This window comes from Neoarius graeffei, chromosome 5 (assembly GCF_027579695.1).
Source record: "Neoarius graeffei isolate fNeoGra1 chromosome 5, fNeoGra1.pri, whole genome shotgun sequence".
NCBI classification, from domain to species: domain Eukaryota; kingdom Metazoa; phylum Chordata; class Actinopteri; order Siluriformes; family Ariidae; genus Neoarius; species Neoarius graeffei.
In genome coordinates, this window is record NC_083573.1 from 102,531,137 (window position 1) to 102,546,460 (window position 15,324).

Here is a 15,324-nt window from a genome sequence, read left to right on the forward strand (position 1 = left end):
AAAATGGGTGGCACGGTGGTGTAGTGGTTAGCATGGTTGCCTCACAGCAAGCAAGTTCTGGGTTCGAACCCAGCAGCCGTCAAGGGCCTTTCTGTGTGGAGTTTGCATGTTCTCCCCGTGTCTGCGTGGGTTTCCTCCGGGTGCGCCGGTTTCCCCCACAGTCCAAAGATATGCAGTTAGGTTGACGTGGGGCGGCCTTGGGCTGAAGTGCCCTTGAGCAAAGTACCAAACCCCTGTGACTGCTCCCCGGGCGCTCTGGTGTGGCTGCCCACTGCTCTGGGTGTGTGTGTGTTCACTGCTTCAGATGGGTTAAATGCAGAGGAAGAATTTCACTGTGCTTGAAGTGTGCATGTGACAAATAAAGGTTTCTTCTTCTTCTTCTTCTTCTTCTGTTTGTGTGATAGCATTCTTTCCATTAATTGATAAAATCTGATATTTTGAAGAAAATAGTTAGAATAAATATAATTATCATCAAAGTACATGGAATGTGTCCTGAATGATAGAATGACTCTTGTGTTTCTCCATGAAATGATTGGACAGCCGCCAAACACTGATTCAGTTTGAAGCAGGAGTTGAGACAAAAGAACCCTGGAAATGTGTTTGTAAACAGTACAAGAAATTGTTGTATCAAGTTTTTTGCGTGCAAGTTTTAACCTGTTTTTAGCTCCTCGGGCCTCAGGCCAGGCCGGATGACGTGCAATCACGCGTCGTCCGTCCATCGTCATCCGTCCACAATTTACATTAATCGTTACTCCTCCTACAGGATCGATCGGATTTCAATCAAACTCACATACAGTGTTCCCCAGGTGGGTGTGCATAAAATTGTCAAGATGGTGGTGCCACCTGTCATACTTAGGATTTTCTGGGCGTCTTGGCCGGTCTGAGCTCCAGTCTCATTCAGGCTATTTTTAATGTCTGTTTTTAATGACGAATGTCTGAGTTTTTTAAGCATTTTATAATATGTTTGGTTGAAATGCTCAGCCTTGTCTTTTATTTGTCTATGTGATTTAATTTGTTGCTTATTACTCAAATTTAATTCAGACAAAGAGGTTCTGTTAATTCAAACTGGATATACAGTCATCCATATCCACTCCATGTTATATTAGCATGTACACTTCCCTTAATTTGTGTCTGTAATAATATCTGTGTTGTAGAATGATGAAGAGAAAGAGATCAGACTCACCAGAACCCAGCTGTGTGTCCATGAAGAGTGACTGGTCAATGGAAGCCCCACCTGTCTTCAGAGACAGAGAGAGTTCTGCTGATCTGAGGTCAGTATAGTGAGGTGTTTTACAGCACTGTTCCACCTGATCAAACTCACTGGCATCATTCTGAAGCCCTTCATGAGCTTTATCAGGTGTTGAAGCAGTAAAACACTAAACTGTGCAGTGCTGCAGCTCTCGGACTGGCAGTGAGGAAAACTGCTGGAAGAGTTCAGTTCAGCCTGCAGTCCCTGAGCTGGAGGGTCTGTGGTGCGACAGGAGAACATTTACACCTGGGACATTAATCACGATTTCATTCATTCATTCATTCATTCATTCAAAGATGTGTTTCTAAATGTGTGTGTGTCAGTGAGGAAATCCTGAACTCAGTGTATTGTGTTAAGAGGAGAGTGTTAAATATCTGTCTCTGTATTTATGAGTGTGTGTTGTACAGCTATGATACATATAGTCCATATTCCAGCATGTGTTTTGTTTGTTCACAGACCACAAAAGAAGAAATCGAACATCAGCAGAAAGCAGCTGGAGTCCATATTCAAGGTGTGTGTGTACAGTTTTATCCACATACAGCAGCATTATGGGTAATCAGACACAATTTCAGTTGTAACTGACTTTTCTTCTTTTCCTAAAATAAATCCTCTCTCACTGTGTAACATTATAATATTGGGGTCTGTTCCTGTGTGTTTCTCACCAGGAGCTGGAACACAAAGTCATCAGTGTGATCCAGAAGGAGCTGAAGAGGTTTAAGAAGCTCCTGAGTCCAGATTCCCCAGCATGCTCTGAGAGGGAGGTGGAGGATGAGGAGGATCAGAGCAGTGTCAGAGAGGGAGTGCTGAAGATCACACTGCACTTCCTGAAGAACATGAACCACACAGATCTCGCTCACACACTGCGCAACAGTAAGAGCTCTGAGTCATCACTTTATTTTATCTACTTCAGTTTGGTTCATATTTAAATACATCATATTAAAATTATCAAGCTGAATAAGTCAGTGATAATAGAACTCTGAAATTAGTTTTATTTTACAATGTCTATATTTTCCATCTAAATTCTATACATTAATCAGGAACGCACATCAATATTTAATTTATATTGTTCTCAGTGATTTTGGATGAAAAGATGTTATTACTTTGTTTCTCAGAACATGTCTCTGTGTATCAGCAAAAGCTGAAATCCTACCTGAGAGAGAAGTGCAAAAGAGTTAATGAAGGAATCTCACAGCATGGAAGCTCAGCTCTTCTGAATGAGATCTACACAGAGCTCTACATCACAGAGGGTTGGAGTGGAGACGTCAATAAAGAACATGAGGTGAGACAGATTGAGACGGCGTCCAGGAGACCAGCAACACAGGAGACACCCATCAAATGTAAGGATCTCTTTAAAGACACATCCATTAGAAGCGTGCTGACTAAAGGAGTTGCTGGAATTGGAAAAACAGTCTCTGTGCAGAAGTTCATTCTGGACTGGACTGAAGGAGAAGCGAATCAGGACGTCACCTTCATGTTCCCACTTCCCTTTAGAGAGCTGAATCTGATGAAGGAGAGAAATCTCAGTCTGATGAATCTCCTTCATCACTTTTTCCCAGAAATGAAAGGATTTCGATTAATAGACTATGATATGAACAAAGTCCTGTTGATCTTTGATGGTCTGGATGAGTGTCGACTTCCTCTAAATTTCCAGAACAATGAGAGATTGTGTGATGTGACGGAGTCGGCCTCAGTGGATGTGCTGCTGACAAACCTCATCAAGGGGAATCTGCTTCCCTCTGCTCTCCTCTGGATAACCTCTCGACCAGGAGCAGCCAATCAGATCCCTCCTGAGTGTGTAGACCAGGTAACAGAGGTACGAGGGTTCAGTGATCCTCAGAAAGAGGAGTACTTCAGGAAGAGGATTAGTGATCAGAGCCTGGCCAATAAAATCATCACACACATGAAGTCTTCAAGAAGCCTCTACATCATGTGCCACATCCCAGTCTTCTGCTGGATCTCAGCCACTGTTCTCAAGAGAATGTTGGGTGAAGCAGAGAGTGGAGAGATCCCCAAGACTCTGACTCAAATGTTCACACACTTCCTGATCTTTCAGATCAAGCACAAGGACCAAAAGTACCATCAGAAATGTGAGCCTGATCCTCAGCAGACCAGAGCGAGTATCCTGGCACTGGGAAAACTGGCTTTCCAACAGCTGGAGAAAGGAAACCTGATCTTCTATGAGGAAGACCTGAGAGAGTGTGGCATTGATGTGAGAGAAGTGTCAGTGTACTCAGGAGTGTGTACCCAAATCTTCAGAGAGGAGTTTGGGCTTCACCTGGGGAAGGTGTTCAGCTTCGTACATCTGAGTGTTCAGGAGTTTCTGGCTGCTTTATACACGTTTATCTCCTTCATCAGCAGAAAAGTAACAGAACGACAAACCACTGATTTGTCTGATCTTTTCACCAAATCAAACATGTCTGATTTCCTCAGGAGTGCAGTGGACAAGGCCTTACAGAGTGAGAATGGACACCTGGACCTGTTCCTCCGCTTCCTTCTGGGTCTCTTACTGGAGTCCAATCAGACTCTCTTACGAGACCTACTGCCCCAGACAGGAAGCAGATATCACAGGAAACAGTCGAGTACATCAAGGAGAAGATCAGGGAGAATCCATCTCCAGAGAAATCCATCAATCTGTTCCACTGTCTGAATGAACTGAATGATCATTCTCTAGTGCAGGAAGTACAACGTTACCTGAACAGAGATGATTTCAGGCGTCTCAGAGGAGTCAGACTCTCTCCTGCTCAGTGGTCAGCTCTGGTGTTTGTGTTACTGAACTCAGAACAGGAGCTGGATGAGTTTAATTTGAGGAAATATTACCAATCAGAGGAATGTCTTCTGAAGCTGCTGCCGGTGGTCAAAGCCTCCAGAAAAGCTGAGTGAGTGTTTTTATTTTTATTTATAAATGTATTACTGCATGGTTTGTTATTTTAATGTCACACTGAACTGCAGTGTTTAGATAAATGCTTGTTAATAGTGACTCTAATCTTCTTTAAACAAACCTCTGGTACTTTTACAGGAGATGGTTTCACTTTTTACACTAACAGGTTATTAAACCAACCTTTTGACACACGTGAACACACCACCTGTACTCAGGTCCACTCCAAACCCCCAGAAATCAGAGGTGTGTGTGTGAGCAGAGAATGATACACACCAACTGTTTTACTGTCTGTTTGAAACTCAACACACAACTTTGTGTTCAGTTCAAATAATTACATCATATTTTCCCCAAAATCTTGACCTCCAGCAGTAAAACAACCCCAATAAGAAGTGTCCATCAAACCCCACCCTGACAAACTCCTGACCAATCAGAGAGCTCCCTCATGGACAAACAGTTTGGTGCTCAGGAAAATCAGTGCAGTGTGAAACTAACCAAACGAAATGACAGTAACACACTGTGTGCTGAAAAAAAAATCCTTTGCATTTACTTGATTTTAATGTGTACATCGGTCCCACATGATCAGAATGTGTATGAGTGACATCATTTCCTTCTTTTTCTCAATGAATTATTACTTTTGGGGCAGCATGGTGGTGTAGTGGTTAGCACTGTCACCTCACAGCAAGAAGGTTCTCGGTTCGAGCCCAGCGGCCGACAAGGGCCTTTCTGTGTGGAGTTTGCGTGTTCTCCCCGTGTCTGTGTGGGTTTCCCCCACAGTCCAAAGACATGCAGGTTAGGTTAATTGGTGGCTCTAAATTGACCGTAGGTGTGAATGTGAGTGTGAATGGTTGTCTGTGTCTGTGTGTCAGCCCTGTGATGACCTGGCGACTTGTCCAGGGTGAACCCCGCCTTTCACCCATAGTTAACTGGGATAGGCTTCAGCTCGCCTGTGACCCTGTAGGACAGGATAAGCGGCTACAGATAATGGATGGATGGATGTAATTATTACTTGTTAAACCAAAGTATTTCAATCATGTTCGACTATTTAAAAGAATCAAGTTGATTTTACTTTTTTTTTAAGCTATTGCAATGCCAATTCATGGAGTAATGTTAAAGTGATATCATGTTCAGGATACCAGATTTTTAAATGTAACTAACTTGATTTGTGAATGCTAATATTATTTAAAGGTATTATGTAACTTAAAAGCAATTTTGTGATGTCCTTACAACCCAAGTTAGGTCTCTAAATTTAACTTTATTTGTTAAAGCCAGCCAAATTGTTTTGTATTTAAAGTGTGTGCAAATACAAAAATCAAATATAAAAAAAAAAAATTGCATTGACAAAAAACAAAGATTCAGGGTTCTGTATTAAACGTTGACTGTATTGATCCTTAAACTTTACAGATCACACATTTTACCTGAACAGAAGGACTCAGTGCAGTTGCCATACAGTAAATTCAGCATAAAAACAAACAGCAGACACAGTATAAACCTATCATAGTACGTTAAAAAAAATACTGTGAACTGTTTGTACAGTGCAACAGTGCATCCTCAAGAGTGAATACAAAACAATTACAGTATTTTATTGACGTAAGCCAAACATGCCACAAACTGAATAAGGAAAATAAGCTCTAGTGCTTCATAAAAAATAAAAAATTTCCCATGAGGGTTAACCCTGTGAACACCATTTTACACAGCTGACAATTTTGACAAATCAAAGTGGATTTACAAACAAAAAGTAATCAACCGTGCATAAACTCATCACTGAGAAATAAACACACACACGCACACAAAAGTGGATACACAACAGAAATCAGTCTGAGCCGTTAACTGAGAGCCTGTTTTTCAGAGCAAGTGCTTTGTTGGAAAGTTTACCTCCATCCAGTTCCATCCTAATCTTTTGGATGACCTCAAAAGTGTAGCGGAGGTCAGCAGGGTAGCTGAGGTTCAGCGCATACATCGGTCCAAACAGCATAGCAACAGCTAATGCTACATTATCAAGATCTTGTTACACCTTGATGCCTTCAAGAACAATGCCAATGTCCTCTGCTTCATCACTTGAAGCATGTTCTTTAAGGACATAAATCCCAATGGTGGTGTCTTCAATGGCCTCACTGATGGTGTTTTGATCCATGCTCTGTCCAAAACAGACAAAAGGTAGGTAAACCAAAGTTAGGTAAATCAAACCTTTTCACCAAGCCCTATCAAGAAAAGAATAAACATATAATAGTGACACTGTAGATCTAGGTAAGGTGAAAGTTAGAATGAAGGTAAATTTAAAGACAAGAACAAGTAACTACAGCAGAACATGATATAAACATTTAATAAAATGGAAGCATTATCTGTTCCATGAGAACACACTGTGAACGCACCTGCTGATTGGCTGAAATAATGTTGTGAGGCTCGGTCCGAGCCACTTTGTTGCCCAGTTACAGAACCATGGTTGTGTATGAACACTGGATTCTTTTTCAGTGTACACACAGATCAGACAGCTGGTGGACCATGAGGAGATATTTACTGAGTTTGACAAAAAGTGTGTTGCACAATTGTTCTTGAGAACCATTTATTCTACCTTTTAAATTAATTCGTCTACGTGTGTGTGTGACCGCAGCCTATACTGCCAGACACGATGTGGAAGCGCCGGTAGGGTATTTGTAATTATGTAGAATTCCTTTAGGGGTCAACAGAAGTTGTGTGCTGCAGCTTTAAAGGAGAACTGAAGGCAATTTTTTTTTAATTATCAAAATTCTATTTGTCATTTTATTAAATATAGGAATGCATTTTTGATCGCTATTTTGTCACTGCTATAGCAAGTTATGAGTGTTTGAAATATGCTCTGTAGTATATCAGTCCATATGTCAAAGCAGTGGCCGTAAACAAGATTCGCTGAGACCTGTGCGAGACATCGTAGGACGGAAGTAAAGCGTACAGCGGAAATCAAAGTGACCAACATCTGCCAACATTCCCTGTGTCCGAAATCGCTCACTTGTTCACTACTCCCTACTCCCTATATAGGATTAGATTAGATTAGATTAGATTAGATTAGATTAGATTAGATTAGATTAGATTAGATTAGATTAGATAGAACTTTATTGATCCCTTTGGGAGGGTTCCCTCAGGGAAATTAAAATTCCAGTAGCATCATTACAGGATAAACAGAGAATAGAAAATAGAGAAAACTTCTAGATAAATTATAAAGGGAATTACTATACAGAGGACTATACAGTGAGTTCATTGGTAAAATGAGAAAACGCTTTCGGACACTAGTCCATCACGCTGGTATTTATGTCATTACTGTCGCACAATTAAAACGTGCCAGATCAGTTGGCTGGTGGGTTTCAAAATAATATATACACGCATGTGTGTTTGGGATAAATCCATATTATACTGAGCGCATTTCCCACATTAATCAATACAAAGTACCTGCAGCTTTCAGGTTTTTTTAAATCAAGGCTGAATACTTTCTTCTTTGCAGACTTTTAATTTGATTTATTTCAGTGCGACCGCAAAAAAAAGACACGCGCGCTCTCTTTCGAACGGTGATGTAATCAAGCCGGAAGTTTTGTTTGTTTTGATAGCAATCAGGAAAGTTTGAAAAAAGTAGGCAGTAATCGTCATTTAAACTTGTTTTTGTGCAATACTTCATTTGGAAAACAGTTTTCAAAATGGCAGCGCTGACACCTCACGCTTCGAAGTCTCGCACAAGTCTCGTGAAGATCGCGCGGATAAGCGGCGCCTGCCGTGGACCAAACGAACTAAATTCAACACGGCTAAAAACCGAATAGGCCGATAAGTATAATATTTAATTGCAATTAGTTGCCAATACGAGTCACGATATAAAGTTACTAAAACCGAAAACGTAATTGAAAAACACGTTAATTAAGAAATAAAGCAAGTTTAAAAATGACTTCAGTTCTCCTTTAACATTGACATGAGCCCGCATTTTACTGACACTTGCACCAACACATTCATAGCCACACCAGCATTTATTTGACACATTTATTCTCTCTCTCTCTCTCTCTCTCTCTCTCACACACACACACACACACACACACACTGTCCTAAACATGTCATTGCTAAATAAAGTTCTTATTTCCCCTCCTCCCCCCACAGTCACTGTCTGGAGCGCGGGGGCGAAGCTCGATGAAATCCACTTCAACAGCCGGCTAACGGCTGCTCTCCACCGGCTGCAACTTTAACGAAGCACTGTGGTCAGTAGCAGGACCGGGAGCCGGGGCTCAGCGGAGAAACACGATTATTCACATTAACTATCAACTGTAAATTAACTAGCGGATGTTAGCTAACGTTCGCAAACATGCAATGCGCATTATATACCAGAAAAAGTTAACAGGCTGTTGTAATTGTTCCGTAACATTACTGTTTGAAAACAGCACTTGAGTGGACTATCGCCCAACTTACTTGAACACAAACGTATATCAATTTGAAGAACTTACTTTTTCAGTGATTTGGTTTCTCTCCACGGTGACTTGTTGCTGAAGAAAATGGAGACTTGTCCATAATTTTCGCGGGCTTGCAGGTCTTCTTGGCTTATTTGGCCTCCAACTTATCAGCGCATTAGCGCCACCTTCTGCTCTGGAGTGGTTAACGACACTTCCTGGCGACATTTGAATGTATTCCATTTCCGGTAGAGACTAAACTCGATTACACTGAGTTTGTTTTTTTAATTCAATAAATTTCAATCAACATGAAAGAAATTGGTACATTCAGCATTCTCTATAAACAACTGAAGTCTACTGGATTAATCCATGTTCACAAGCAGAATATAAATTAATTGTGTTGCATTTACTCACTTCATTTTTGGAAATTTAAAGACCCGATATTTCCCTTTTTTGTGTGTGTGTGTGTGTGAGAGAGAGAGAGAGAGAGAGAGAGAGTACCGTGTGTGTGTGTGTGTGTGTGTGTGTGTGAGAGAGAAAGTACTGTGTGTGAGTGTGAGAGAGAGAGTAGTGTGTGTGTGTGTGTGTGTGTGTGTGTGTGTGTGTGTGTGTGAGAGAGTACTGTATGTGTGGAGAGTACTGCGCGCGTGTGTGAGAGAGAGAGTACTCTGTGTGTGTGTGTGTGTGTGTGTGTGTGTGAGAGAGAGAGAGTACTGCATGTGTGAAGAGTACTGCGCGTGTGTGAGAGAGAGTAATGTGTGTGTGAGAGAGAGAGAGAGTACTGTATGTGTGGAGAGTACTGCACGTGTGTGTGTGAGAGAGAAAGAGTACTGCATGTGTGTGAGAGAGAGAGTACTGCGTGTGAGAGAGAGAGAGAGAGTACTGTGTGTGAGAGAGAGTACTGTGTGTGTGTGTGTGTGTGAGAGAGAGAGAGAGAGAGAGAGTACTGTGTGTGAGAGAAAGAAAGAGAGAGAGAGAGAGAGTACTGTGTGTGTTTAGTTTGTAGAAACTTGAACACAGGTCAGAGTGGAGTGTTTGTCGGCTGCTCGCTCTCACGTGTGTTCTGTCCATGAGCTAATGGTGTGATAATAAATTGTAGCTGAGAGATTGTGGAGTGCAGAAAGACGGCGCTGCTCCTGTAAATGTGCTGATGTGGCGTCCTGTCCTCTGATTTCTGTGTGTGAGAGAAACACACTCACATTTCTGTTCCATGCTAAAGTTTAGCTGGATTATGGCTGTGTTTGTGTGTTTGAGATCAGTGTTCTGATATTTCATCATTTCTCTTCCAGTCTGCGTGAGTGTAATCTGAGAGAGGAAAGCTGTAGAGTTCTGTCCTCAGTTCTCAGCTCAAACTCCTCCAGACTGAGAGAACTGAACCTGAGTCTCAATAAACTGCAGGATTCAGGAGTGAAGCTGCTCTCTGCTGGACTGGAGAATCCACACTGTACACTGGAGATACTGAGGTACACACACACACACACACACACACACACACACACACACACACACACAGAGTAAGTGTACTGTATATAAAGACTGTGTGTATTGTGTAGTAAAGCTGAGTGATTTATGCTGTAACTGTGAGATGTTTCTCTCTACAGGTTGTCTAAATGCAGTATTACAGGTGAAGGTTGTGCTGCTCTGGTTTCAGCTCTGAGGTCAAATCCCTCATCACACCTGAGAGAACTGAATCTGACCTGGAATAATCCAGGAGAATCAGGAGTGAAGCTGCTCTCTGATCTACTGAAGGATCCACACTGTACACTGGAGATACTACAGTGAGTTACTGACTGTCTCTACACACACACACACACATTTCATGTTCCATCTTCTCCACAGTGAACTCAATCACTATTTCTCAAAGTGTGCTCCATGAGCGACCCCCCTGCTGCTCCACGAGTTGATGTTGTAAAATATCATGTTTTATCAGTGTTTCTCAAATCGCAGATGTGACTCCAAAAGCAAAGTTCTGAGTCTCACAGATGAGTCGTTTTCTATATTAAATAAAGTCCTCTGTAAATTCAAATAGTTGCCTATTATTTGAATTTGTCTGACATTAAGCAAGGTGACAGTTTTGTGACACTGCCTATAGCTCCGTCAGTTTCGGTTACACTTTCATAATCAACATCAACTCTGAATGTGATGGGAATGTGGAATGCGGAGAAACTACGAGTTACCAAGTTAGACTCAGCATCAAACTGTCAAAAAGATAACGGATCGGTGGCTGAAGAGCGGGTCAGTCTAAAGAAAAGCACAAGAAACGTCTGACACGAGCAAGGACAAAGTGCAAAGACATGATGATTCAGTGAGCACTGATATGGAGTCCCAGGACAGTTTGCTGCAGGAGCTCCCTCAGAGTAGTAGTGAAGCTCAACATGACCATGGAAAATCGAATGCTAAAGCGAAAGGAAAATACCACAGCGACTACATCAAGTTTGGATTTTTTTGGACTGGGAATGCGGAGGATCCGAAACCACATTGTGTTCTGTGCTACGAAACATTGGCCAACGAGGCAATGAAACCTGCTAAGCTCAAGCGGCACTTCAAAACTAAACACAAGGATTACGTCAACAAACCGACTGCATTTTTGAGAGAAAATGTGAAGAGCTTCAGCATCACACGAGAAAGGGAGCCTCACAGTTTTTTGTGCCTGTGGAAAATGCGAAAGCTCCAGCAGCTTCATACAGGGTCTCCCTGCTGATCGCGAAAGCAGGCCAACCTCATTCAATAGGCGAGACTTTAGTTCAGCCAGCTGCAAAGGTTATGGCTAACATAATGCTTGGGGGGAAAGCAAGTGATGAAATGAACAGGGTACCTCTGTCCAATGACACTGTCCAGAACATCCATGGCTGAAAATGTCCAAGAGCAGCTGGTGACACGTTTATGTCAAAGTCACTTTTTCTCTCTGCAAATGGACGAATCCACTGATATTGAGAACGAGGCAAATCTCCTGTGTTTTGTAAGGTGTATATATGATGGTGCTGTGCATGATTATTTTCTTTTTTTGTCACCCCCTGCTGACCAACACCACAGGAGAAGTGATTTTTAACTCACTTAATGATTTCATTGTGCAGAATAACACTGACTGGACAAGATGCGTTGGCATTTGCACAGACGATGCGACTGCGATGACGGCAGAATACAAGGGCCTCGCTGCGCGTGTCTGCACAGTAGCACCATCTGTCACAGCAACACACTGCTGCATTCACAGAGAGCAACTGGCAGTGAAAAAATGCCCCAGTGTCTTAAACCAGTCCTGGACGAGTCTGTGAAAATAGTTAATATGAGTAAAAGCAAAGCACTGAACACACGTCTTTTTAAAGCTCAGTGTGAAGAAATGGGAAGCGAGCACACGAAACTTCTTTTTCAGACTGAAGCTCGCTGGTTATTGCGTGGGAAAGTTCTCACCCGTCTATTTGAACTGCGTGATGAGGTCAAGTTATTCCTGCATCAAAGTGATGAACTGTATGACAGAATGCATGATTTCCAGTGGCTCGCAAAATTGGTTTATCTTGCTGATCTGTTCAGCACTCTCAATACCATGAATTTAGCGCTGCAAGGAAAAGCGATCACAGTCTTTACTGTCCAGGACAAAATTAAAGCCGCACGCCTCAAGATGGAATTGTAGTGTGCCCGTCTCGATCGCCAAGAATTCGATAGTTTCCCTACGCTGGCAGATTTTCTTCTCACTGCCGAGGAGGTCCGGGATGGCGGCACAGTTGCAGCCTTTAAGGAACATCTGCAAGGCCTTCACTCACAATTGGGCAGAGGTGGACAGTAATCAGAATCGTAATTACTTTATTAATCCCCGGAGGGAAATTCAAAAAAATAAGTACATTTACTTGAGTTCTGTACTTAAGTACACTTTTTGAGTATCTGTACTTTACTTGAGTATTTTTTTTGGCAACTTATGACTTTAACTTCACTCCATTTGAAAGACAAATATCGTACTTTTTACTCCACTACATTTCTATCAAGGTCCTCGTTACTCGTTACTCTGAAGCAGCTTTGAAAGAGGATGTTTTTTCTTTTCTAAAACGTGTTTTTTCGCAGGTGACCCTGAGACAGCCAATCAGTAATCACTAGGGTCACGTCACGTCCACAGACTATAAAATCAAGTTCAGTGATTTCTCCGCAGAATTATTTAACACGATCAGTTGATGGCAGAATGGAAGGAGGCGGTTCTTCTGGGGAATGCACACACCCATGTTTCAGTTTTCTGAAAGGAATAACGAGTCGTTTCATTTGATTTTTTTTTTTTTTTGCCTAAAATGGAGTAAATCACAGCCTACAAAAACTCGTTGTCCGATCTGCGGAAGCATATTGAGGTTTGTAAAAGTTTTATTCCAAGAGAAAGCTTACCCAAAGTCACCCATGTTTCAGTTTTCTGAAAGGAATAACGATTGGTTTCGTTTTAAATGCTTGCTCCGTTTGCGTAAAACAAAGCACGTCATAGCCGACAAAAACTTGCTGTCTGACCTGCGGAAGGATATTAAGGTATGTAAACGTTTTATTCCAAGAAAAAGCTTTTCATAAAGTTGACTGTGCTTTAGAGCTAGCGATAACGTTGCAATATCTCTGCAGTCTGCTTATTCAAACGACTTTCTATGGATTTTCCTGCCAAGTTGCCATAGTCTTGCCCACAGCTAACATTTACACATAGCTAGTTAACTTGGACACTGTTAGTTAGCATGTAAAAATGGAGTTACGCTAACATGAATAACGTTAACTTATCTGAAGTCCTTTCAGAAATATGTTTTAGCATAATCTTGTACAAGTAAACAGAATGTACAAATCTGTCTTTTCTAGTAATGTTAGCGACCCAATATGATTTTGAGTTTGAAAAGAGTTTGCTAGCATCAGGTGGAGCTTCACTGACTAGCTAGCTTATTGTTAAATTACCATGATTCCACAGGCAGATTCATATGTCCATGAATACATACACTTACTCATGTATACACACACATACACGCGCGCGCGCGCGACATGTGAGATGGACAGTATTTTACTCGTCAGCCACAACAAATTTTTGGAATTTTTTGTTTTGATGGCAGATGATGGTCTTGCATTTATTTTTCTTGTTTAAAGCAGTGTTGCTGTTGGGCAGTTATTAAGCTCGAGGTGTGGATCTGGGTTTTAATCAGGTTGGATCATCATTTTTATTTTCTGAGGAAGCTGCGTTTACAGCTATTCCACTGTCTTCCTGATTAACGTACACATACATGTGTGCACACACTGCCAGAGCTGGGTCAGAACACGATCATGTCAGTGGGGTGGGGAGGAGCGTTACAATAAATAAATAAATGGCAACGGCTCTTTTTCAGTTCAGTTGTGTTTCATTTTGTAACATTCTACCAGGCGTTTATTCTACAGGTTCTACAAGTTGGTCAGTAAATCCAGTCGGTTGTTTCAGAGGGATTAGGTTTGAAAAGCGTGATGGCAATAATACAACAATATGTTGACAGAAAATGTATTTTAAATACTGAAGTATTTTTAAAATCAAGTACTTCAGTACTTTAACTTAAGTAAAAATTTGACTGTACAACTTTCACTTGCATTGGAGTAACATTTGATCAGTGGGATCTGTACTTTGACTTGAGTAATGAACTTGGGTTCTTTGTCCACCTCTGAATTGTGGAGATCTTTCCCAGAATTAGATGTGGGCTTTGAGTGGATCAGAAATCCATTTGGAGACAGAAAACACATTGAGCACGTCAGTTCCAAGCGATCACCAAGAGAGGTTGACGGTCTTGTGGACGTCGCATCAGATGGGACACTGAAGATGACGTTTAAAGAGAAATGCTTGACAGACTTTTGGGTCCACATCCAACCTGAACATCCTGCGCTGGCTGACTCTGCTCTGAAACTGTTAAAGGTGTCATTCCACGACAAACCGTTTAATACTTGCTCTTTTTGAAATACCATAGGTCACTCCAAGTTGCATATGCATGCTGCACGTGAAAATGTTCTTCTCACCCCATTCCCTGTATTAGCCTATGAAAGAAAATAAACGGAAAAACGAGCGAATCAGAAAAAGCCCTACGAACTTGCGTCACTTCAAAAATTAGTAGTCATGGTCTTGCCCATAACCCACTGGAGGGAGCATCACAGTGCTGTTAGCCAATCAGAAGCGATATGTTTACATGACATGAATATTCATGAGTAAGAGCTGAAATCCTGTCGTTCTCTCCCCACCCACTCCTCCACCAAACTAGAACAGCCTGAAACAGGAGCACCACAGCATTTTTTTTGACCAAAACTGGCTCACAGGGCATTCATTCATACTAGAGACCACCGCACAATTAATGAAAAAACGATGCAATGACACCTTTAATGCCATTTTCAACCACGTACAACTGGGAAGTTGGGTTTTCCACTCTGGTTGGACTGAAAACAAAGCAGCGCAACAGGATCAATGTGGCCCCCAATATGAGATTAAAACTGTCCAGTTTGGAGCCAGACATTGCTTCACTGATGGATCAGAATAAGCAGCACCATTCTTCCCATTAAGATAAGGACAACAATGAGTGAGATGACTGTACTATTTGTAAAACTGTCATTTCATTAGTGTGTAATTTGTAATATCCTGTTGAAGTCGGCTCATTGTTTTTTGTTCGGGATAATTAGGGGGTTTGGTGGTCCGCGAGATATTTTTATTAATAAAGTGTTCCTTGGACTGAAAAAGTTTGAGAAACACTGAACTAAACTGATGTGTGTTGTTTAAAGTGTAATGTATTATTCTATAAGAAACTGAAACGTGTCTATGAGAATCAGGTTTACTTTCTACATTAATTCCATATCAT

The 15,324-nt window shown here is 41.5% G+C and overlaps 1 protein-coding gene across 1 annotated transcript in view; it reads left to right on the plus strand.

Moving 5' to 3' along the window:
• The first annotated feature begins 1,158 nt into the window (after positions 1-1,158).
• The window catches only part of LOC132887201 (NLR family CARD domain-containing protein 3-like), a 96,971-nt gene continuing 82,805 nt past the window's right edge, over positions 1,159-15,324 (plus strand). The window contains exon 1 of the mRNA XM_060922672.1: positions 1,159-1,271. Within this exon, the coding sequence (XP_060778655.1) occupies positions 1,159-1,271 (113 nt within the window). The remainder of the gene's footprint in view (positions 1,272-15,324) is intronic.